At 41.4% G+C, this 26360-nt stretch overlaps 1 protein-coding gene across 2 annotated transcripts in view; it reads right to left on the reverse strand.

Annotated features, from left to right (window-relative positions):
- The window catches only part of MAP2K5 (mitogen-activated protein kinase kinase 5), a 270714-nt gene extending 251459 nt beyond the window's left edge, over nt 1–19255 (reverse strand). Inside the window, exons 1-2 of one of the 2 annotated variants that reach the window (XM_010834516.1) lie at nt 18413–19255; nt 12016–12064 (exon numbers count right to left, since the gene is read on the reverse strand). In XM_010834516.1, the coding sequence (XP_010832818.1) occupies nt 12016–12064; nt 18413–18547 (184 nt within the window). In that variant the 5' untranslated portion in view covers nt 18548–19255. The remainder of the gene's footprint in view (nt 1–12015; nt 12065–18412) is intronic. The other variant, XM_010834517.1, reaches the window with a different exon arrangement.
- Nucleotides 19256–26360: the final 7105 nt, after the last annotated feature.

Consider the following 26360-nt stretch of genomic DNA (forward strand, 5'->3'; position numbering starts at 1 on the left):
ACAGAGTTAGAACTGGACATGGAACAACAGACTGGTTCCAAATAGGAAAACGAGTACATCAAGGCTGTATATTGTCACCCTGCTTATTTAACTTATATGCAGAGTACATCATGAGAAATGCTGGACTGGAAGAAGCATAAGCTGAAATCAAGACTGCCGGGAAAAATAGCAATAACCTCAGACATGCAGATGACACCACCCTTATGGCAGAAAGTGAAGAGGAACTAAAGAGTCTCTTGATGAAAGTGAAAGATAAGAGTGAAAAAAGTGAAAGATAAGAGTGAAAAAGTTGGCTTAAAGCTCAACATTCAGAAAAGTAAGATCATGGCATCCGGTCCCATCACTTCATGGCAAATAGATGGGGAAACAGTGGAAACAGTGGCTGACTTTATTTTTAGGGGCTCCAAAATCACTGCAGATGATGATTGTAGCCATGAAATTAAAAGACGCTTACTCCTTGGAAGGAAAGTTATGACCAACCTAGACAGCATATTAAAAAGCTGAGACATTACTTTCCCAACATAGGTCCACCTAGTTAAGGCTATGGTTTTTCCAGTAGTCACGTATGCATGTGAGAGTTGGACTATAAAGTTGAGCGCCGAAGAATTGATGCTTTTAGAACTGTGGTGTTGGAGAAGACTCTTGAGAGTCCCTTGGACTGCAAGGAGATCCAACCAGTCCATCCTAAAGGAGATCAGTCCTAGGTGTTCATTGGAAGGACTGATGTTGAAGCTGAAACTCCAATACTTTGACCACCTGATGCAAAGAGCTGACTCAGTTGAAAAGACCATGATGCTGAGAAAGATTGAGGGCAGGAGGAGAAGGGGACAACAAAGATGAGATGGTTGGATGGCATTACTGACTCAATGGACATAAGTCTGAGTGAACTCCAGGAGTTGGTGATGGACAGGGAGGCCTGGCGTGCTGCAATTCATGGTGTCGCAGAGTCGGACACAACTAAGCGACTGAACTGAACTGTAAACAACTCAAGTATCCATCAATGGATCGATGGATAAAGAAGATGTGTACGCATACGTACACACACACACACACACACACACACAGACACAGACACAGATACAAAAACATGAATATTACTCAGCCATGAAAAAAGATGGGTGTTCTTCCATTTCTGACAACATGGATGAACCCTGAGGGCATTATGCTAAGTGAAATAAGTTAGAGAAAGACAAATACTGTATGATATCACTTATATGTGGAATCTAAACAACTGAAATTCAGAGTTACCAGGGGTTGTAGAGTAGGGAAACAGGGAGATACTTGTCAAAGGGTATATACTTACAGTTGTAAGACTAACAAAGTGTGAGGACCCAATGTACAGTACGGTGATTATTGCTAACAATATTTTATTACATACTTGAACACTGCTAACAGATCTTAAATGTTCTGACCACAAAAAAGAAACGCTAATTATGTATCAGGATGAACATGTTAGCTACACTACAGTGGTAATCATTTTGCACTATATAATGATCAATCAGCATATTATACACCCTAAAGTTTCACAACGTTATGTGTCAATTATATCTCAATAAAGCTGGAAAAAAAATTTTAAGTAGACAATGAATTGAGAGTAATGACAAGTTAATAAAGGATAAGAAAGTAGATCTACATACCAAGCAATTTAGTATGACAATAACTTAAAATACTTTTCTGAATAAAAAGTAGGATATACATAGTCCATCTATCAAAGACTCTGGCTGGGCCTATCAAACTAGATTAGCTATAAATGTACACTAGCTGGAAACATAAATCATAAAAAACTTACTAAAATGGCAGAAAGTGTCAAAGGTATAAATACACTGAAGAACACTAGGAAGCCAATGCACTAAGAGAAGTAGAAAAAAATAATTTGAACTCTTTTTGCCTTACACATGGAGGTTCTTTGCCATCTGACCAAAAAAGCATTACTAGATATGACCAAGAAGGGGGGCAGGGAAGCGCTCTGATACACTGGTTCACAATGAGAATTCCAGCCTTCTCTAGTTGCCTGGAGCATAGTAATATGATTTTCCAGCACATTAGGGAAGCAAAAGTAGAACCAGAAAGTCTATGTACTGGCTGGATTCTGTTAATGTCACTTAAAATGGAGGAAAAAAATCCTAGCAAGATACCAAATAGAGTGCAGCAGATGGTAAACAAATATTATGAAGCAATCTTCACAAAATCTGCAGTGTGTCACAAATATACAAAATGGCAGAGTTTGGGAAAAGAGAATCATAACAGGCCATATGTTGGTAGCGATTTCCTTCGAAGCAACATGCAATCCAAACGAGAAACCAAGAGGAGGAACATAAAGGCCCAGTGGAGGAGAGGCAGCCTCAGGTGAGGGGCGGTCAGAACAGCAAGCAGAGTTCCCACCGAGTAAACAGCAGACAAACAGCAGATTCTGGGGAGCTCTCAGGCACACTACACCCACTGCAGTGGCAGGGCTCAAGTCAGCTTTCGAGAGAAATAATTTAGCTTCTGCCAAGAGCCACACAGAAACTTAAGACAATACTGTGGTTTATTTGTCATGTGTCATATTGCTTCAGTGCCAGGTAAGAGAGTCCATTAGAACTACAGCAAAGGCATTTTTCTAGGGCAAGAGGAAAGAAATGAAAACAGAGTTGTAGAGGTTAAAAAAGACATCAACAGGAAATGATCAGAAGACCCGCCAAGTTTAGAACCCTTCTCAGGGTCTAAGATCTGGTCAGGACTGGAGGCCATAGTTTCTAAGGCTAAATCTTCATATCCATGAGTTTTAATTTAGCTCCATGCCTCCCACCTCCTGAATCCTTCTTCGCTTCCTCTTTCTTTTCAAATAAAATATCTAAGTGCCCACTATTTGTCACAGGTAATGTTCTGGACACTGGGGATAATAACAGTGGAAAAAGGAAAACGCCTGCCCTCACAGAGGTTATACCCTACTTGAGAAAGACTTGAAAGGGATGAGGGGATGAACCGTACAGATATCTGGGGAAAGAATGCTTCAGGCAGAGAAGCAGAAGAATACCTGACATGCCTGAGAGACTAAAAGAAAGCCAGAGTAGCTGGAACAGACTGAGAACAAGATGAAGGAGAGAGAGACGAGTTCACAGGAGTAATGACTGTGTAGAGCTGGGGGCAGATGAGAAAGGGCAGGGCCTTGCACGACTTGGCTTTCACTCCTGAGTGAGAAAGAAACCCTGGAGGGTCTTGAGTGCAGTGATCTCACTTAACTTCTAAAAGGATCACTTTGGCTACAGTCTGAGGAAGAGGCTATGTGGAGGCAAAGCAGAAACAGGAGACAAGTCAGGGGGCCACAGTCCTAGTCCAGGTAAGAGGTGACGGTGGCCTAAACCAGTCATTACATGCTGGATATATTTTAAAGATACAGCCAAAAGGATTTGCTGATGGGTGAGAGACAGAAGGCGTGTCCTTACTACTTCACTCCTTCAACCATTCATACATTCCAGAAGCACAAATTGAGAGTTTACCATGTGCCAGGTGCTACGCTGGGTTTCTAGTGACTCAAAAGTGAGTGGTACTGGAACTTCCCTGGCGGTCCAGTGATTAATACTCTGTGCTTTCACTGTAGGGGGGCACAAGTTCAATTCCCGGATGGGAACTAAAGTCCTGCAAGCCATGGGGTGCAGCCAAAAAAAAAAAAAAACCTGAAAAACAAGCATCACTATCTACTGCCCTTAAGGAACTAACCTGGTGCTTGGGAAAAGGACTTAAACTTCTAAATTCTCATGTAAAACAGCCAGACTACCAATACTTACTACTACTACTACTACTAACTACTACTACCACTAACAACTACTCTCATAAGACTAAAAATGTTTTGGACTTTTTGCATCAGTGATATTTCAAAATAAAATTTCAATAAATTAAAGCCCCCTTTATACCCTTCCAAATTCTAAGAATACATAATTAGCTCTTAAATGTTAATTTTTTTCCACCAGCAATGGGGACCATTTAAAACATTTATTAGATATTTTGATGGATCACTAAAAGGCATCTCTAGGACACATCCAGGATAGTCTTTTCCCCTGGGTTTCTTTTTCTTTTTTTAATCGGAGTATAGTTGATTTACAATGTTGTGTTAGTTACAGGTACACAGCAAAGTGATCAGTTATACATATATACATACCCACCCCTTTTTTAGATTCTTCTCCCATATACGCCACTACAGAGTATGGAGTAGAGTTCTCTGTGCTATACAGTGGATTCTTATTAGTTACCTATTTTATATATAGTAGTGTATATATGTCAATCTCAATCTTCCAGTTTATCCCTCTCACCACCCACCTTTGCTCCTGATAACCATAAATTTGTTTTCTACATCTGTGACTCTACTTCTGTTTTGTAAATAAGCTCATTTGTATCCCCCTTTTTTAGATTCCACACGTAAGTGATTGTATATATTTGTCTTTCTGTGTCTGACTTACTTCACTCAGTATGACAATCTCTACATCTATCCATGTTGTTGCAAATGGCATTATTTTGCTCCTTTTTATGGCTAAGTAATATTCCACTGTGGGCTTCTTTGGTGGCTCGGTGGTAAAGAATCTGCCTGCCAATGCAAGAGACATGAGTTTGATCCCAGGGTCAGGAAGAATCCCCTGGCGAAGGAAATGGCAACCCACTCTAGTATTCTTGCCTGGGAAATCCAGGATAGAGGAGTCTGGCGGGCTATAGTCCATGGGGTTGCAAAAGAGTTGGACACAACTTAGTGACTCAACAAAGACAACAAATATTCCATTGTATATAGCTTACATGTTAATTTTTAGACTCAGTGTATGTCTAATATGAAATTACAATTTTTCATTAACCTACCCAGTTTTACTTACAAGCAAACAGTTAGCTTTTAGATATGGTACAGTGTAAGAAAATAATGCTTCATTTTTCCCAGAAATTCATAAAACAACTGAAAAGGATTCTATTCAATGAAGAGTGAGTATAAAATAGTCACAGTTAAAGAAAAACAAAACAAAGATTTATCCTAAAGTCGTATTTTCCAAACCAAAACTCAGACACCTGGCTTAAGCAGTGTGAAGATACCCATATGAGGGCTATAGATCAGAATATATGATGTCAGAGTATCCCAGAAAAGTGGGACCTTACGGTATTTATAGGTATAAGTCAGCATTCTCATTCCAGTGAGAAGAGTTGACTCATTGGAAAAGACTGATGCTGGGAGGGACTGGGGGCAGGAGGAGAAGGGGACGACAGAGGATGAGACAGAGGATGAGATGGCTGGATGGCATCACCGACTCGATGGATGTGAGTTTGAGCAATCTCCGGGAGTTGGTGATGGACAGGAAGGCCTGGCATGCTGCAATTCATGGGGTCGCAAAGAGTCAGACACGACTGAGCGACTGAACTGAACTGAGCTGAACTGAAGTCAGCATTTGTCTATACAGACTTAAAATGCATCTATCAAGTCAACAGTAAGATTTTTACTATCCAGCAACACCAGCCCAACTGTAATTTTATACTAGTAACTTGTCTAGAGAAAACCCAGGGAGAGGAACACATGTAACGATATGCACAGGAAACTCCTTAGCGGGCACAGTTGACTTTTCTCACCTCATGTGTTGGTGTACTCATTAATCTGTTAATGACACTGTGAAAATCAGCAGGGCTCTTTGGACCTATATGAATGTCAAGCTCCTATAGCATACATAGGGCCCACACACGCAAACATACAAGATGTTTTATGGTTATGGAATTTAGCTTCATCTCAGAAGTGTTCTCATATCTGGGGAAAGACAAATTATTCAATAACCAGCATGGAATCAACTGTCTGTCTTCTTGAAAAATCAAGTTGGATCTCCGCCTGACTCCTTGCACCAAAATAAACTGAAAATGGTACAAAAATTTTTTAAAAAATCCTCTGCCTTTGTAATAAAATACATGTTGTTTTATTAAAGAAAAAGAACCCACATGAATACATATACAAACATACATATTTACGTACATATCTAAAAGTGTGTATTTAACCTCATTAAAGTAGAAAGAAAAAAGAATCTGAATTAATGTTTCTCCAACATCTTGGAATGTGGAAGACCTTTCGAAGCATGACATAAATCCAGAAGTCAAAATATGACAAACCAGACCACGCAAAAATTTTAAATTTCTCCATGGGAAAAAAAAAGAGAGAGGAAAAAAAAGACCAAAACAAGCTGAAATGAATGCAATAAACTAAACAAAAATATAACATCTAAGACAAAGGACCAATTTTCTTAATATTGGAAAGCTCTTCAGTCAACTAGAAAAACACAAATAACCTAAATAGAAAAATGGGCAAAGGTGATAAATAGTTCACAGAAATTAAATACAGATGACCAAAATATAAATGAAAAGATGCTCAGGCTCATTTATAATTGAAGAAATACAAAATAAAATTATAATATAATAATCTTTTTCACATATCAAATTGACATCAACTAAAAAGTTGATTTGGTGAGGGTAGAGAGAATTGGGCATTCTTGAACACTGCTGGTGGGAGTGCAAATCGGCTCTACCTTGTAAAGAACAACGTGGAAATAGCTATTAAAACATAAAATACGGTACTCTTTGTTTCAGTAGTTCCAAATCCATTTCTACACTGTGGAAAGTCATAAGAGACAAAGCTGTTGTTGACTGCAGCATTTTTCTTTTCTAATGCTACTAAAAAAAACTGATAACGTCTTAAACTTAAAACTGCTCCACCAACAGGTTAAATAAATTAAGTCATAGCCATAAGAGTATCCAAAAGAATGAAGCTGATTTATATACACTTACATTAGAAAGAGACCCAATATATACTATTAAGTAATGGCAGGGGCAACTAGCTGCAATATTGTATATATTATGTATGAGGAAATATCTGGAAGGATACAGAAGAAACTTTTAACTAGGGAATTGGGGATGGGGACTTTTTGCTTTATTTTGATACTGACTGAAATTTTTTTAAGATCATCTTCTTAACTTAAAACAACAAAAAACTAGACACTATATATTGAAAAGTAGTACTTTCACCTAAAAGTGGTAAAAAGAAAAAGAGGTTTGAGGTCATTAGTCCAAAAGGTAAGTCTGGCCCGAATGGGACTCCTTCCCCTCACTCACTCCTAAATCCCCTTGGAAACGCTATCCCCAGGAACAGAAATCAGAAAGAATATAACCACTTACAGACCCTCTGCCCTCTCAGGACAAGTGTGGGAATTTGATTTTGGATCCTGAATTGTCCACCACCAACTAGTTATATCCCATGGCTGAATAACTGTACAAATAATCCCCCCAAAAAAGCAAATTTTTTACTTAACTTTAGGTTACATGCATTTTACAATTCTCTTCTGAATATGGACATATATAACATTCCATCTTACTCAACAAAGTGTTTCTATGAGGCACAAAGTATACTTGTTGCTCAGTATGCACAGGGTATTAGTTCCAGAACCACATCCCTCCCGCTCCATCACGAACAGGAGACCGAAATCGGTGGACCATCAAGTCCATAAAGTACATTTTATGTACTTACATAAAATGGTGTCATACAAGTGGCAGATGTGGAACCTGTGGATATACAGGGCCCACTGTACTAAGAAGAGAGCCAGAATGAAATAAAACATGGCCCCTGTCACCAAGCCATCAAAATCTAGGGAGGATGGGAAACAGGCACACAGCCAACTGGAGGGCAGGCCCAACAGGTCACCTGCTCCAGTGACGTGCCCAGAGGGATGAGCCACACGGGTGGGGACTGGGAGTTTCACCAGCAAGATGGCATTTCTCAGAACTGAACTTCCGGTAAGAGAACCTTAACCCTTCCCCTCTTTTCCACTTACTCTTTTTCTCTACATTTATACAGAACAGGTAAATTTGACATTGTCCTTTCTCTTGTCAATTATATCATTAAATATAATACCACCTCTTTTGTATAGGTTAGTGTTGGGTATACTTTGCAGGGCTTCCCTGGTGGCTCAGTTGGTAAAGAATCCGCCTGCAATGCAGGAGACCTAGGTTTGATCCCTGTGTCAGGAAGATCCCCTGGAGAAGGAACTGGCAACCCATTCCAGTATTCTCACCTGGTAAGTCCCGTGGACAAAGGAGCCTGCCAGACTACAGCCCATGGGGTCCCAAAGAGTTAGACACAAGTGAGTAACTAAACCACCACACTTAGCAGCCATATATACATATTACCATAAATAATATATATTATTTTAATATATATATTAAATATATATAATAATATATATTATCATAAATATCTTAAAGTTTGTTTATTTAAGATTTGTTCCATCATACCATAAACTACTGAAAGAGCTCTACCATTTCAGCAAATTAGCATATAAACTACATCTTTCCAACTATCAGTATTTTTTGCACATAAATTTCATTCATTAGTATGGATTTTTGTTACAGAAAATAAGGTCACCCTAGAACACTAATGAAAGAAGCTCGCATAGGATTTTAAGTCTATAATGGAAAGTTCACAACAATCTGAACACAATAAAATGAAGAACTATCATTACTTTGTCTCTGTGTCCATTTGTTCTTATTCTTGCCACCTAAAACTGGTCCAGAAGCTGATGGGTATAGCCACTGCCCTTGTTGTGGGGCGGGGGAGGAAAGTAAAGACTCTAAGAAGTTAAACCTAGAAATTTAAACATTTCTTCTGTTAGTGTTAAGTATACTTTTCAGTGTTATATATATTACCATAAATATTTCTTTGATTAAAGTTTTACTTATTCAAGATGGAACTTACTGTTCCATCACACTCATAAACCACACTTAACACCCTTCACAGGCTTTCAACATGCTTGGTTAAAAAGGCTGCAAGTTTCACGCTCAAAACAGAACTGTATTTACATATGGACTCTACCACTTCCTAGCTGATCACTTTCAACAATCTCTTTATGTCTCTGAGTTTCAGTTTCCTCACAAGTGTAATTTTCCTACCTTATACAATTATTGCAAAGATTAGCAACAATCCAGGTACATCATCAAGAACACTGGCACACAGCAGCCCATCAATTAGTTCAGTTCAATTCAGTAGCTCAGTCGTGTCCGACTCTTTGCGACCCCAAGGACTGCAGCACACCTGGCCTCCCTAACCATCACCAATCCCGGAATTTACCCAAACTCATGCCCATTGAGTCAGTGATGCCATCCAACCATCTTATCCTTTGTCATCCCCTTCTTCTCCCGCCCTCAGTCTTTCCCAGCATCAGGGTCTTTTCAAATGAGTCAGCTCTTCGCATCAGGTGGCCAAAGTACTGGAGTTTCAGCTTCAACATCAGTCTTTCCAATAAACACTCAGGACTGGTTGGATCTCCTTGCAGTCCAAGGGACTCTCAAGAGTCTTCTCCAACACCACAGTTCAAAAGCATCAATTCTTTGGTGCTCAGCTTACTTTATAGTCCAACTCTCACATCCATACGTGACTACTGGAAAAACCCTAGCCTTGACTAGACAGATGTTTGTTGGCAAAGTAATGTCTCTGCTTTTTAATATTCTGTCTAGGTTGGTCATAACTTTCCTTCCAAGGAGTAAGCATCTTTTAATTTCATGGCTGCAGTCACCATCTGCAGTGATTTTGGAGCCCCCCAGAATAAAGTCTGCCACTGTTTCCACTGTTTCCCCATCTGTTGCCATGAAGTGATGGGACCAGATGCCATGATCTTAGTTTTCTGAATGTTGAGCTTTAAGCCAACTTTTTCACTCTCCTCTTTCACTTTCATCAAGAGGCTCTTTAGTTATTTTTCACTTTCTGTCATAAGGGTGGTGTCATCTGCATATCTGAGGTTATTGATACTTCTCCCGGCAGTCTTGATTCCAGCTTGTGCTTCTTCCAGCCCAGCATTTCTCATGATGTACTCTGCATATAAGTTAAATAAGCAGGGTGACAGTATACAGCCTTGACATACTCCTTTTCCTATTTGGAACCAGTCTGTTGTTCCATGTCCAGTTCTAACTGTTGCTTCCTGACATGCATTCAATAAATGATAGGTAAAATAATCAGCATTACTACTGTGAACCCTGACTCTGAAAGCCAAAAAGGCACAGGTTCATCAAGCCACTTGGAGGGATACAGAAAGGCAGAAGTAGAAAAAGCAAGATAAGATTCTTTTTTGCCTCACCTATAAACAATCAGAATGCACAACATCAAAAATTATGACAGCTCTGAGAACAAGTCTCGACAGTGGCTGAGAATATACACATGAGAAATTCCACTTTATCACCTACTAGCTGTGAGACTTAAGTTACTTAGAGGAGATGTCCTCAAGTAGCACAGAGCAAATAACAGTCCTTCAAAGTACTTCATGGGGGTCTTGTGAAGGTTAAATTAAATGAGATAACCAATGGAACACTCTTAACACAGCATCTAGCAGCAGTTAAGTACCCCAAATGTTAATTACCAGACCACCCATAAAATCCTTGGCACCTCCAAGGAGTTACCGCAAGGCGTCTGAAGAGCTTGCAACACTAACATGTATTTCAGATATACATACTATTTTTCAGTAGTATATGAAGTTCAGTGTGGTTAATACAATACTCTTCTTTATTAATTATTTTAGGAGTTCTACTCAAGTAGCTTTTAAAACCATGAAGTGATTGTTGAAAAATATTCAATAGAGAATACTGAAATAGCAATAGAGAGAGAGATAAAGCAGGAAGTATGTTCATTCAGTCAATTCTTCCCCTACTACAGCCCCAAGTCTGCTTTTCAGGAGAAATGACTGGAAAGCACTGCAGAGGGCACCTCTTCAGATCTTTGTCTCAATATGTACACAAAGTTGGGAGGTGGAAGTAGGGAATAAATATGGGATCATACTATATTTAATCAAAATGGGATCATACCATACATATTTTACCTATTAACAGTATATCCCAAATATATTTCCATGTCAATGTTTAAAATTCTTAGTTAATTATTCTAGGCATTTAGCTTACCTCTAAATTTTTTGCTTTTAAAAATAATTACAGGGAATTCCCTGTGGCATAATGGTTATGGTTTGATGCTTTCACTGCTGCGGCCCAAGTTCAATCCCTGGTCAGGGAACTGAGATCCCACAAGCCTTACAGAGCAGCCAAAATTAAAGAAAAAAAAAAAAATTCCACAATGTACGCTTTGTTTGAAGGGCATTCAACACATGTGTAGGTATTTCTGTTGGACAGTTTCCTAAAAGTGGATCTGTCCAGACAAAGGTTTTAAACATTCTATATTTTAAATATTGTCAAATTTGTCTCCAAGAGAACATAAATAAAAGAGAGGACCTTGTACTCTCTGTCATTAACCATCTGCTTAAAAAACAAAAACAAAAAAGATACAATCATGTGGAGAAACTGTACATTTTTCCACAGGGAAAAGCAGACCACATCTTCAATAAAAGTTGGGGCCACAGTTACAAACCTTTCTTTATCCTTCCCAACACCAGAGGCCCTGTGCTACTGACTAAACTTTCATCCTACTTAGCCCTTCACATCCCCCTGGCTTATGTCAAACCAGTTTTCTAGTACACCCTGCCCCCACCCCAGGCCCCAAGCCAATTGGTTTGGTGCGGGGCGGGGGTGGGGTGGGGGGAATGACTCAAGACCTGAAGTGTTGTTGTCCACATCCAAAAGCCTTGCGAAGACCCATTAAAGCAGAATTATTCCACGCAACATTCACTTAATTGCTCTACTCTGTTGCTGTTTTAAGGTAGCAAAGGATTAAAATCTTTTCATCAATAATCATTGGCCTACAGGTAGTTTACACGTTTCATTTTGTCCTACAATATTATTACAGTGAGAAGCAAGAGCAGATAAAGGTCATGTTGGTAATTAAAGCTATATTACAGAAATATGTACACCCAAGATATGATTAAATAAGAAAATATTACTTGGTTCAGTATCATCATTAAACTTGCATTAATTTATAAATATTTAAATGTACCATATGATGATCATAAATAATCTGTTTTTGTCAGTTTCTAAAGTAACGCAACCCATAAACCCTTTGAAAAATTACTGCAGAAACAGTCAAAGTATATAACCCAGACTTACATTCAAATGCTGTGGTTGTTGCTTCAGGCAGAACCTGGCCTATCACATCCTAAACAAAGAAAGAATAAAGAAACACAATTAGCCATCTTCTTTACTGCCAACATGTGGCAAATCCTAGAGGAAATATGTGAACCTGGAAAAGATTTTTGAAATGTTGGCATAAACTATAAAAACATTAGCACATAATCACACTTAGCCCAGCAATCTAGGTCCAGAGTTTAAATCTCTATTTTAGAGTTTAAATCTCTTCTAGGGGAGAGGACCATTAAAACATCCTTCCCACTCTGTATTAATAATGTAAGTTTTTACCCTGGATGCAATAGCATAGACAAGTACACTGTTGTGCATTTTCCAAAAAAAAATAGGTTTCTTCTATGGGAAGCTAATGTACTGTTAGTAGAAAAAGAGGTTTCAGGAGTCAGACTGGCCTGGATCTGAATCTCAGCTCTGCACTAAACAAGCTGTGTGACCGGGAACAAATTACTCATCCTCTCTGAGCCTGAATTTGATTATCCTCCAATAGGGATCTATAATGCTATTGGTACATGCTCAGTCACTAAGTCATGTCCTACTCTTTACAACCCCATGAACTACAGCCCATCAGGCTCTTCTGTTCATGGGATTTTCTAGGCAAGAATACTGGAGTGGGTTGCCATTTCTTCCTCCAGGGGATCTTCCTGACCCACAGATCGAACCAATGTCTCCTGCACCTCCCGCACGGCAGGCAGATTCTTTACCACTTAACCACTTGGGAAGCCCAATGCTTATGGAGGTAACGTAAAAAGTATAAAATAATGTAATAAACATGAACTAACCTAATACACCATAGATCTTCAACAAATGTAGTTGTTGATATGTAACTAATAATACCATGCCTTGCACTCATAATGGGAGGAGTTCAAAAAATAAGTTTCCATCATGATGATGTAAATCTATAATACTACATTTAATACAAAGAATTATCAACCTCTACTCTGTGCAACTGAGAAACATATTTAATGACATCAAAACAGAGTTAATCTATTATGTAGTTAATCTAGCCTACAAAAGAAATGCGTATAACTTGGTATCAATGTTTAAATGAACCTGTAAAGTTAAAAACACTTGAAAAATAGTCTACAGAGACAGTGTATTTAAAAGGGTACAGAACACCTTTGAGAAACAGCTCTGGGAAAAGTGACCCTCCATGATGTCCAGTCCAACCCACACGGTCTACACACTCCATTGCTCTCGGGGAGCTCTGCCGCAACGTCCCTCCCGGGCCGTGCCACAACTGGCACCAGGCGCCAGCTGACAAAGCTGCTTGCAGTATTTCTCAGCAGGGCGCCCACAGCCCTTCCAAGCAGGGCACTTAGCAGTGTGGTGGCTGCAACTTCCTTCTAAAGGCAGTTCTTTAGAAGCTTTTGCTGCAGTGGCAATCTGCATAATAGCCTTGCCTCTATTCTGTGTGTGTTTGTGTGCTTTAAGTCAATCTGTGCATATGAAATTGATCAAAAGGAACTATCTGAGGCAGTCCTCACTCATTAGAGCCAAAAGAGATTTTTTTTTTCCTTTAGTCTTAGCAAATGAAACAATTTTTTGAGGAAGTATCTGTAAAAGATTTTAGTATTGAAGAAAAAATTCTTTCTAGATATTTGTAGGTAGAAAGTATCTATTGACAGGTAAATGGAAACTGCTGAGTTCATATGGAATACACAGGCAACTGGCGCAAAGCCTGAGAGTATGGAGGACAGCCAAACTGCTAGGCTTGGACCTTGGCTCTGCTGTTCAGGCCCTGAGTGACTGGATCTCTCTGGGCCTCCACTTCCTTCTGTGTAAGATGAGGTCATACTTGTACCTACCTTGTAGGACTAATAAGTTAATATTTATAAAGCGCTTACAACAGTGTCTAGCACATGTTAAGCTCAGTATTAGTGTCTGTTAAATAAATAAAACAGTCACTGATGACTGGAACATTACAAATCTTAGCTCATAACAAAACCCTAAATTTCAGCACCCAGCAATTAATGGAGGATGATCTCTGTTCACTTAATCCTTCTACGCATTTACCGAGGACGACACGAGCCAGTATTGGTTTAAAAGAGGGGAGAGAAGGGCGAACACCCTCCACCTTCCCAGCTCTCCAAGTCTAGGTCATGACTGCTTACTTTCAGACAACCAGTCTCAAGGTGTGAACCCTACAGAATTAGCAAACTAACTTAGGATCCTTCCTACTTATGAATAGCAGATCCCTATCAAATGACAAATTTCGGACAACTATTTGAACACACTGCTGGGCAGCAATGGCCTCCTTAGCCCATCAACATAAACAAGGAGCCACACAAACTTTACATCTAACATGGAGAAACAGAGACAGAAAAAGCAAGAATCGTGAGGGAATCATGAGAATCACATGAGCATAACCAGCCACCTTGTTCTGTTAAGGCAAATAATGTGGAGCTATCGTGATGACAAAGGGGTAAAAAGTTGGAAAATAAAACACTATCTCCTGGTCTTTTCTAAGCAGGCACATCCAACTTTATGCATATTTTCCAGTTGTATTTTAAGTGATTAATTTCAAAATGACCCTTATTCTCAACATTTTACCCAACCTAAACAATGTTTCAAAAGAGCACATGGGTTTACACATGGGATGGTGATCATTTCTTGATCCTTTTCTTCTTCTTCCCTTCAGTCAAACCAATGGCAAACCAAAAATATAAGGGAGCATCCACAACATGCCAGGAGCACAAAGACAACAAAAATCTGTAGGTAACAGAAGAATAAGACTTACTCCTTGACGTCAGGAAGATTATAATCTGTCACAAAAATAGAGACAAACCTAAAAAACTAACAATTCAGAGCACTACAGTTCCCTGATGGCTCAGCTTGTAAAGAATCTGCCTGCAATGCAGGAGATGCGGGTTCAACCCCTGGGTCAGGAAAGAGCCCCTGGAGAAGGAAATGGCAACCTACTTTCATTCTGGCCTGGGAAATCCCATGGACAGAGGAGCTTAGCAGGCTACAGTCCACGGGGTCGCAAAGAGCCGGACACGACTGAGCAACCAAGCACACAGAGTATAATAAAACGGCCAAACAAGAGACATAAACTTGCAAATAGTTAAGTTAGAAGGCAGGAGAAATCACAGGCTCAGTTATGACAGACACTTCACAGATAGGAGGAAATATGGGCTGGAACTTGGGAGAGAGGATTCAGAGGAAAGGGGGAACGTTCTCTCCTACCACTCACTAATCCAGACCTCCTACACAATTTTCCCCAAACTGGGGACTGTGTCGCCAAAAACGACATGAAACACAGAAAGCTGAAAAACGGATAACCCACATGCCTCTGCCTGAGAGGACCAGCTGGGCCTGTTTCACACGGCAGCCAGTCCCTATTTCAGACGGAGGACACAGCCACCAGAGAGGCCCCGTGACTTGCCCAAGGAGTCCCAGCCTTTCAGTAGAGCTATGAGTGGTACCCTCAACTACCGACTCCGAGTCCAAAACACCCTCAGCTCCAGCTGACTCAGTCACTACAAACTGCTTCTGGCTTCCATGTCTGGTTCTGCACAAACTAGCCGTGTGGCTTTATCATTTTCCTCATCTGGGTTTCATGAGTCCTCATTTGAAAAATGATGTTGAGGACAGTTACATCAGATGAAGGGGAACAGTGAAGGTTTCATTTGGCTTAAAACTTTAAGGTTCCCAGCCAAAAATGCTGATGTGGACTATTGGTTTCTTGCTGAAGGAAATCTTGGAAAAGAGAGCTCAGGGGTCCTGCAAGATTTGAGCTTGCAGTTCAAATAACTTGATATACCGCATAACACCCTCTGTCACAAGCCCTGCATCAGGCCTTCCCAACATAATATGCTCCACTTGAGCTTATCTGAGTAAGCACGTGTAAAGGCACCTTGCATTCAGCTCTCAATCATGGAACTGTTTGTGCAAGGCTTACTTTTAGGCCAGTCATCCTTGAGCCAATGTACAAATAAGAGATGCCCAGGCCCTGTCTCTTCCATTGCTACAAAAACACTTAGAACTTAGTAAGCTCTAGGTTGTTGTAAGTACTTTACAGGTATCAACTGCCCTAGAACTCAGAACTCTATGAGGTTGGCACTATTTTTATCCCCCAACCCTATTTTGTTTTCTTTTTACCAATGAAGAAACTGAGATACAGAAGACACTTGCTCGAGTGAGTATGGTAAGGCTTCCAATTTTAACCCAGTCAGCCTGGCTCAAGAATCTGTTTCAAACACTGTACCGTTCTACTTGGGCTCATTCTACTGGTGGCTCACTGGTAAAGAATCCGCCTGCCAGCGCAGGAGAAAATGTGGGTTAAATCCCTGGGTCGGGATGATCCCTTGGAGAAGACAGGCCAACCCACTCCAGTATTCTTGCCTGGGAAATCCCATGGACAGAGGAGCCTGGAGGACTACAGTCCATGGGTTCGCAAAGGGTCGAACACCACTGAGTGACTAAACAACAACAGCCATTCTACTTAAAAAAATACCTTCTGCTGTCTCAAATGAGTAAAGTCAAAGAAATCTCATGTCTTTCTCATCAAAGACACAATCTCAGTTAATCTTTAGAAGTCTTTGAGGCAGGTATCATTACTCCTAATTTACAAGCAAGAAAATTTAGGCTTGGAGAAGAACAGTGACTTGCCTAGTTATAGTTAAATCCAAAGTTCTTGATTCAAAACCTAGTGTGCTGTCCACAAAACCATAATGGCGTGCATCTTCTTTGAAGCTCCCTCATAAACAAATCTTTCAGGGTCCTAGGTAGCACCAGAAACAAAGATGTCCATCTCCTCCAGAATTTTATCATCTAGCGGAGGGGACCAACAAAATTAGCACAAAACCCATGTACTTTGCCAGGACAAAGTTGTGGGCACACAGAGGAGGGGCATGTGACCAAGACCAACACAGAGGAAAAGTGAAGCTCGACTCTGAAGGACAGGTAGGAGCGGGCTAGCTAAAGAAAGAGGCCAAGTAGACATGGCCTGGGCACCTTGGAGAACTCAAGGTTAATTCTATATATCTGGAGGACAGGATGCTCATGTGGGTGTAGTGAGAGATGAAGCCGGTGCCAGGCAGGCATGAGCCAATCAAGACGGGTCCAGAGGACCATGCCAAGGAGCTTGGGCCTTATCATCAAGGAAGAGGTCAAGAATCAACAGTCAGAACTGGACGTGGAATAACAGGCTGATTTCAAATTGGGAAAGGAGTATGTCAAGGCTGTATATTGTCACCCTGCTTATTTAACTTATATGCAGAGTACATCATATGAAATGCTGGGATGGATGAAGCAGAAGCTAGAATCAAGATTGCCAGGAGAAATATCAATAACCTCAGATACGCAGAAGATACCACCCTTACAACAGAAAGCAAAGAAGAACTAAAGAGCCTCTTGATGAAAGAGGAGGGTGAAAAAGTTGGCTTAAAACTCAACATTCAAAAAACAAAGATCATGGCATCTGGTCCCATCACTTCATGGAAATCAGATGAGAAAACAATGGAAACAGTGACAGACTTTATTCGTTTGGGCTCCAAAATCACTGCAGATGGTGACTGCAGCCATGAAATTAAAGGATGCTTGCTCCTTGGAAGAAAAGCTATGACCAACCTAGATAGAATATTAAAAAGCAGAGACATCACTTTGCCTACAAACGTCCATCTAGTCAAAGCTACGGTTTTTCCAGTAGTCATGTATGAATGTTAGAGTTGGACTATAAAGAAAGCTGAGTGCCAAGTCTAACATTCCATTTTATTTGAAATACAGTTTGAATATTATGAAAGTAAGGCTTCACTGAGTCTTAAAAGTACATTTTAACATCTCTGAAATAACACCTCTATTTTAACATCTCTGAAATTGGGTTTTGTACAATGTATGGCATGTCATAGTTTAATGGGCTGCATTTTTTCTTCGTTTTACCTCTCTTTCTTTCTTTACATAAAATACTATCTTAAAACTTAGGACACTTTAAGTTTGCTAAAACGTGATTGGTTAGGCTTGTCTTCTTTCTCTTTTCCACTAGTTACCAAGTTTAGAGAACTCAGTAAAAGACCTGGAATCCGGCCAGGGACATTCCACAAAACTCTCTTCTAGATTCAGCTTTGTGTATCTCAGTTGGTTGCTTCTGTGTAAAAAATTTTATCCCAGTCCAGGCTGAGTTCCTTGAGGGCAGGGGTCCAATCTGATTCATCTCTACTTCCCCACAGACTTCAACACTTGTCAGATTTCAGTCCATGCAATTAATCAATGCTTGTGGAAGCAATAAAACCGCCCCCACATGGAGGCCAGCAATGGTCACTAGCTCAGGCCACCAGGGTAAGATTCAGTGATCACAGTGCTGACTACCCCACAAATGCCTCGCCCCACTCTTTAGGACCGACACACTGAAATTAGCACTCACCAGCACATCCCTGAAGAGTAGCTGCGGCCCAGAGTGCACTGTCCAGTCCACTGCTCCACTATTGGGAATCTTGATGCGAATCACCAGCACTTGGTTCTCCATGGCATGGAAGGGGCCAAGGAGCAGCCACAGCATTACAGGTTAAAGGGGCTCACATCCTGGTAGGGGGGCCCCCTTCCCCCTGGTTAGACGTGGGGGGCGCCAAGAGGTGACAGGAGGACCGTGGGTCAGAGCACGAAGCGGGTGGAGGGTTGAAGAGAGGAGGTGGTCCGGAAGCAGCCCGCAGGCTCGCAGCCAGGCCCAGGCTGTAGGGGGTTGAGGGACGTCTCCTGCTGAGAGTGGACGGGGTATAAGGGGCAGAAGCCAGAAGGAACTAGCGGAGGTCAGAAGGTTCTGGAGTTGGAGAAGATGGCAAAAGGGATCGTGAAGCTCTCTGCCGTCTGTGTGGGTGTGAGAGGACGGCAAAGAGAGGACCCCGTTTTAAGGAGATACAGCGGCAGGTGTCCACTCCTCCTTAAGAGGAACGGAGGGTCCCCGACTCGGGGGGACTCAGTTCGGGGCTGTTAGGAAGGAGTCCCAGGGCCGCCGGACCAAAAGAAAGCCGAGCGGACCGTCCCCGGGAAGGCCAGAGACGAGTCCTCTGCCCCACCTCAGCCAAAGTGCGCGGGGCGCGCGACTCAGCTACGGCCATCCGAGGCCAGCGTCTTGGCGGCGGCGGCGGCGGCGGCGGCGGCGGCGGCAGCTGCAGCTGCAGGAGGGGGAAGACGGCAGCAGGAGGGGGAAGGCAGCGGCGAGGGCACTGTTACTCCGGAACCAAAACGCGCGGCGCCGGAACCCCGGGAGCCGGAGAGCGGACCCGCCTCCCACGGCGCCATGTTGGAAGAGGGCAGCTCCCGGCCGTCCCCGCCCCCGCCCGTCGCAGGGCGGGACCACAGGAGCAAGTGCTTGGTGCCGAGTCTGGAGTGAGAGAATCAAGTGGAATACTCTGTCCGGAGACCCGAGAGGTTGCGAAGCGACCATCCACGGAGACTGCCCTTTCCTTTCCCGATCCTGATTAAAGTCGTCGAGGTAAAAGCATCTAACAAAAGAAGGAGGAAAGTGAACTAGGGCAGAGGTCCGCCAAAAGCCGATTGATGACTTCAAATGAGTACTGTGTGCCTGTACAGAAGCCTAGAAAAATAGAACTGCAGCTCTCGTTAATTCCTGCTTTATCAGCCCGTGTACTTAAATATTCGCGGAGTTTGTGCATCAAAGGATCAACAAGGTTGCCTTTTTTCCTTCTTCCAAGATACAGATCTAGAGATTATCTGTCTCCCAAATGAGTAATGTGACTGTGGATTTTTCAATGAGGTTCTTTACCCCACGGTTGCCCTAAAATAGCAAACAGCCCCCTATTGAAAAGCGACAGGCAAGAAATTCAGTGACGAGGTTAAACTGCCTAGGGACATTTGGAGTTGTGGCATCATCTTTTCCTATTAAACCGTTGCAAAAAATATCCTAGACAGTCCATAAATTTTCACCTAGACAGCGATGTTTACACAATCGGTGATATCACAGGCAGTAGCAATAACCCTTGATTATTTTTAAATGACTTGTTAACTTCAGATTTTTAAATGCACAATTTTGTTGATCTGTGACGCCTATATGGAAGTTCGTTTACAAATTGTTTCGTCCTTTATCTCTAAGAAAAACCTACATATCGCTTTATATCGGGGGACTGAATTTTGTATAAATTCGGGTGAGGAGTGTTATTTCCCTAACAGTCAGTTGATGAATGCAACCCAAAAAAATCATTAAAATTATTTATCAGTTTTGATATAATACCAATTTTTCTGCATATTTTCTCTACCTACGTTCCTTCTATATTTAACTTGAAAGTCCATTGTAGGAGATAAATTATCCCTTTTCAGTTATTGTAAATTAATAGCTTAGGAGGAAATTCATTTAGTCAGATCCTCCAGATAGTGAAAGAATTGCCCCTTTCCACCTACACATCAGTCTGTGAAAAATAAATCGTTTGTTCAAGGTCCCCATACACTTTTTATTGAAAGTTCATTTCCTATTATTTGAAAAAATAGACCACAAAACCAGAGATTTTCTATGAACTCATAATTTGTTAAAATGGCTTTTTTATTCATAGTACTATGGGGAAAACCAACTCAATTTGTACTTTCAATTCTTTTGGATATATACCCACGAGTAGAATTGCTGGATCATATGATAATTCTATTTTTAATTTTTTGTGCAGCTGCCATATTCCACAATGGCTGCACTATTTTACATTCCCACCAGTAGCCCAAGGGTTCTAATTTCTTCACATCTTCACCAACACTTGCTGTTTTCTGTATTTTTGTTAAAAGCCATGTTCTCATGCATATGAGGTGATATCTCACTAGGGTGATTTGCATTTCCCTAGTGACGCAGAAGGCAATGACATCCCACTCCAGTACTCTTGCCTGGAAAATCCCATGAATGGAGGAGCCTAGTAGGCTGCAGTCCATGGAGTCGATAGGAGTCTGACACGACTGAGCGACTTCACTTTCACTTTCATGCATTGGAGAAGGAAATGGCAACCCACTCCAGTGTTCTTGCCTGGAGAATCCCAGGGACGGGGGAGCCTGGTGGACTGCCGTCTATGGGGTCGTACAGAGTAAGACACAACTGAAGCCACTTAGCAGCAGCAGTAGCAGTGACTAGGGATGTTCATGTTTTCATATACTTGTTGGCCATTTGTGTATCTTCTTTGGAGAAGTGTCTATTCAAGTCCTTTGCCCATTTTTTAATTGGGTTATTTATTCTTTTTGTTATAAAGTATTTCTTAAATGAAGAAAATTAACATTTTACTACTACATTGATTCATAGAGGTTTTCTTTCATCTCTTTTTACCTTGCTACCCATCACAAATCCTTAACCCAGAATCTGATCCCTTCTGAATGCTTCATAGATACTATCCCAGTATTATATTCAGACTATATTTCTCTCTTAAACTTCTGTCTCCATTCTTGCCAATGCTAACAACAGTCTATTCTCAACCCAATTACCAGGATTAGATCAAGTCACTCCTTTGGTTAAAACTCTCCTGATCGCCTCCTAACTTGTACAGAATAAAAACTAAAGTCCTTTCCTTGAACTGCAAAACTCTATTCTGCCCTCCACACCTCCTGGGTTTAAGAGCTCTCAAACTTCATTCACACCATCCTCCTTCTTACTGTTCCTTGAATACATCAGGCATCCCACCTCAGGCCCTTTGCATTTTCCTTTTTCTCTCCCTGGATTGCTTTTATCCAGATATCCACATGGCTCATTCCCTCACCTTTTGCAGATCTTGACTTAAAAATCACCTTCTTGGAGACTTCCCTGGTGGTCCAGTGGCTGGGACTCTGTGCTCCCAGTGTGGGGGACGTAGAGGGGAGGGGGCCCAGATTGGATTCTTGGTTGGAGAACTGGATCCCACATGCTGCAACTAGGGGTTCCTCAAGCCAGCACTTAAAGATCCCATATGTCACAACTGAAAAAAACAAGATTCTGCATGCCTCAGCTAAAGATCCTGCATGTCACAGCTAAAGGAACCCACATGCCGCAGCAAGAATCAAAGATCCTGCGTGCTACAACTGAGACCAGGTGCAGCCAAATAAATATATAATTTAAAAAAAAATCAACTTCTTGTTGAGGTATTCCTTTAGCTCACTATTAAAAATCAACCCCAAGCCCACCCCATCCATGGATGCAATCATACAGGTGTGCATGATGCCTGGTCCCCTTCCCTAGTTTACTTTTCTCCTAACACTCATCACAATCTACCATGACACACGTTTCACTCCTGTGTTTGTCTCCACACTAATCTATAGCTTGGCAAGAGGAGGGAATGGTACGTGTTTTAATCACTGCTGTATCTCTGGTAACTAAACAGTACCTGGCATACAGTGGGCACTTTAATATGTGCTGAATGAATGAATGAATAAGTAGGATTTGAAGGCAAAGTAGATTGACTAATACAAATGCAACTACCATGCGTATCTTCTGCCTGTCTTGAGCCTCGTTCCTTTGCCTTCCCACTGCCATTACCACCACCATCGCTGAGGCTGAGACAACAAACATTATAGACTCCCATTGAACCACAAACTTCATAACATGTCGATTGCCTCCTATGTTCAGGAATCTCTTGCCTCCTTCAGCGCCTAGTGTCCCTGCATTGTTCAGTCACTCAGTCGTGTCAGACTCTTTGTGACCCCACGGACTGCAGCCCACCAGGCCTCCCTGTCCTTCACCATCTCCCAGAGCTTGCTCAAACTCATGTCCAGTGAGTCGGTGATGCCATCCAACTATCTCATCCTCTGTCATCCCCTTCTCCTCCTGCCTTCAATCTTTCCCAACATCAGGGTCTTTTCCAATGAGTCAGCTCTCCGCGTCTGGTGGCCAGAGTATTGGAGCTTCAGCTTCAGCATCAGTCCTGCCAATGAATATTCAGGGTTGATTTCCTTAAGGACTGACCAGTCCTTTAGGACTGACTGGTCCTTGCTGTCCAAGGCATATAACATTCAAATACTTGATTTGGGGATTCTTTTTTCTTTTTCTTTTCTCCTCCCCTCCCCTACCCTCAGCCACACCACTGAGCTGGCAGGATCTTAGTTCCCCGATCAGAGATCAAACCCAGTCCCAGCAGTGACAGCACCAAGTGCTAACTAGTGGATCACCAGGGAATTCCCAATACTTGTTGATTTTCATTTAAAGGAATATGATAAGAATAGAGGATGGAAAGAGTAACTTTCTAGTGGAAAAACCTGGCAGATACCATCCAAACCAATTGATCAAGGTTAACATCATCTTTGATGTCATGTACTCTCTGATATGATGCAATCAATAGGGCATTTGACCTGTGGGATCTTCTTCCCAAAACCCATTACATCGATCTCATCATGAGAAAACCATCAGACAAAAACAAATTGAGGGACATTCTACAAAATATTCGACAAATAATCCTCAAAACTGTCAAGGTCATAAAAAACAGAGGATGTGTCACAGACCTGAGGAGACTAAGGAGATATGATGATTAAATGTATTGTGGGATCCTCAGTGGAATCCTGGAACAGAAAAAAAAGAGAGTAATAAAAAAACAGTGATGTGGAATCAAGTTTGGAGTTTAGTTAATAATACAGTAATATACCAATGTTGACTTTTCAGTACTGTACATTGATTATGCAAAATGCTTACATCAGGGGTATGGACCTAACTGATATGGTATGGACCTAACAGAAGCAGAAGATATTAAGAAGAGGTGGCAAGAATACATACAAGAATTTTACAAAAAAGTTTTAATGTCTTAATGACCCAGAGAACCACAACAGTCTGATCACTCACTTAGAGCCAGACATCCTGGAGTGTGAAGTTAAGTGGGCCTTAGGAAGCATCACTACCAACAAAGCTAGTGGAGGTGATGGAATTTCAGCAGAGCTATTTCAAATCCTAAAAGATGATGCTGTTAACGTGCTGCATTCAATATGCCAGCAAATTTGGAAAACTCAGCAGAGGCCACAGGACTGGAAAAGGTGAGTTTTCATTCCAATCTCAAAGAAGGGCAATGCCAAAGAATGTTCAAACTACTGCACAATTGCACTCATTTCACATGCTAGCAAGGTAATTCTCAAAATCCTTCAAGCTAGGCTTCAACAGTATGTGAACTGAGAACTTCCAAATGTACAAGCTGGATTTAGAAAAGGCAGAGGAACCAGAGATCAAATTGCCAACATCTGTTGGATCATAGAAAAAGCTAGAGAATTTCAGAAAAACATCTACTTCTGCTTCATTGACTACACTAAAGCCTTTGACTGTGTAGATCACAACAAACTAAAAAATTATTTTAAAAAATGGAAATACCAGACCACCTTACCTGCCTCCTGGGAAATACGTATGCAGGTCAAGAAGCAACATTTAGAATGGGACATGGAACAAAGGACTGGTTCCAAATTGGAAAAGGAGTAAATCAAGGCTGTATATTGTCACCTTGCTTCTTTAACTTATATCCAGAGTACATCATATGAAACACTGGGCTGGATGAGGCACAAGCTGGAATCAAGATTGCTGGGAGAAATATCAATCACCTTAGATATGCAGATGACACCTCCTTTATGGCAGAAAGGGAAGAGGAATTAAAGACCCTCTTGTTGAAGATGAAAGAGGAGAGTGAAAAAGCAGGCTTAAACCTCAACTTTCAAAAAAGTAAGATCATGGCATCTGGTCCCATCGCTTCATGGCAATTAGATGGGAAAACTATGGAAACAGTGACAGACTTTATTTTCTTAGGCTCCAAAATAACTGCAGTTGGTGAAATTAAAAGATGCTTTTGAAATTAAAAGATGCTTGATCCTTGGAAGAAAAACAATGACAAACTTGGACAATGTATTAAAAAGCAGAGACATTACTTTGCCTAGAAAGGTCCATGTAGTCAAAGCTATGGTTTTTTCAGTAGTCATATATGGATGTGAGAGCTGGACAATAAAAAAGGCTGAGCGCCGAAGAACTGATGTCTTCAAACTGTGGTGCTGGAGCAAACTATTGAGAGTCCCTTGGACTGCAAGATGATCAAACCCATTAATCCTAAAGGAAATCAACCCTGAATGTTCATTGGACGGACTGATACTAAAGCTGGAAGCTCCAACCCTTTGGCCACTTGATGCGAAGAACTGACTCATTGGAAGAGACCCTGATAATGGGAAAGGTTGAAGGCAGGAGGAAAAGGGGACGACAGAGGGTGAGATGGTTGGATGGCATCACCGACTCAATGGACATGAGTTTGAGCAAACTCTGGGAAATAGTGAAGGACAGGGAAGCCTGGTGCATTGCAGTCCTTGGGGTTGCAAAGAGTCAGACACAACTGAGCAACTGAACAACAATATTAGGGTGATCTGTGCGAAGGTATATGGAAACTCTCTGTACTATAGTGCAATTTTTCAGTAAACCTGAAGTTTTCCCAAAATAAAATGTTTTTTTAAAGTAAGTTGCATTTCTACACACCTGCAATAATATCTTAGAAATTTTAATTTTAAAAAGATATAATTTACAATAACAATTAAAAAATGAAATTTTCCTCATAGGGCTGCTGCTGCTGCTCAGTCACTTCAGTCATGTCCGACTGTTCGACCCCATAGATGGCAGCCCATCAGGCTCCCCCATCCCTGGGATTCTCCAGGCAAGAACACTGGAGTGGGCTGCCATTTCCTTCTCCAATGCATGAAAGTGAAAAGTGAAAGTGAAGTCGCTCAGTCGTGTCTGACTCTTAGCGACCCCATGGACTGCAGCCTACCAGGCTCTTCCGTCCATGGGATTTTCCAGGTAAGAGTACTGGAGTGGGGTGCCATTGCCTTCTCTGCCTCATAGGGCTAATATCCATTAATTTAGAAAAAGAATATGCAGAAGCATGGACAAAAGTGATAAGAGACAAACCCCAAAGTGTGATGGGAAAGTCTACACATTTGTGTTGTGGCAGGAATGGAAAAAGAACAGTGAGAGCAATTTCAGCACCATGCAGAAGCAGAAACAACAGTTCAACAGATATTCGTAGAACACCAAGTATGTGCTATGGATTTTGTATTTTTAAATTATTTATTTTATTTTTAGCTGCACTGGGTCTTCATTACTGCAAGCAGGCTTTCTTTAGTCACAACAAGCTGGGGCTACTCTCCCGTTGCGGAGCGCAAGCTCTAGGTGCGCAGGCTCAGTAGTTGTGATGCAGGGGGTTAGTTGCTCTACTGGCATGTGGAATCTTCCCGGACCAGGGATCAAACTCGTGTCCCTTGCATTGGTAAACGTGATGTAAATGTGAAGTCGCTCAGTCATGTCTGACTTTTCGACACCCCATGGACTGTAGCCTGCCAGGCTTCTCTGTCCATGGGGATCCTCCAGGCAAGAATACTGGAGTGGGTTGCCATTTCCTTCTCCACGGGATCTTCCT

This window comes from Bison bison, unplaced genomic scaffold (genome assembly GCF_000754665.1).
Source record: "Bison bison bison isolate TAMUID 2011002044 unplaced genomic scaffold, Bison_UMD1.0 scf7180017864034, whole genome shotgun sequence".
Taxonomy (NCBI): Eukaryota; Metazoa; Chordata; class Mammalia; order Artiodactyla; family Bovidae; genus Bison; species Bison bison.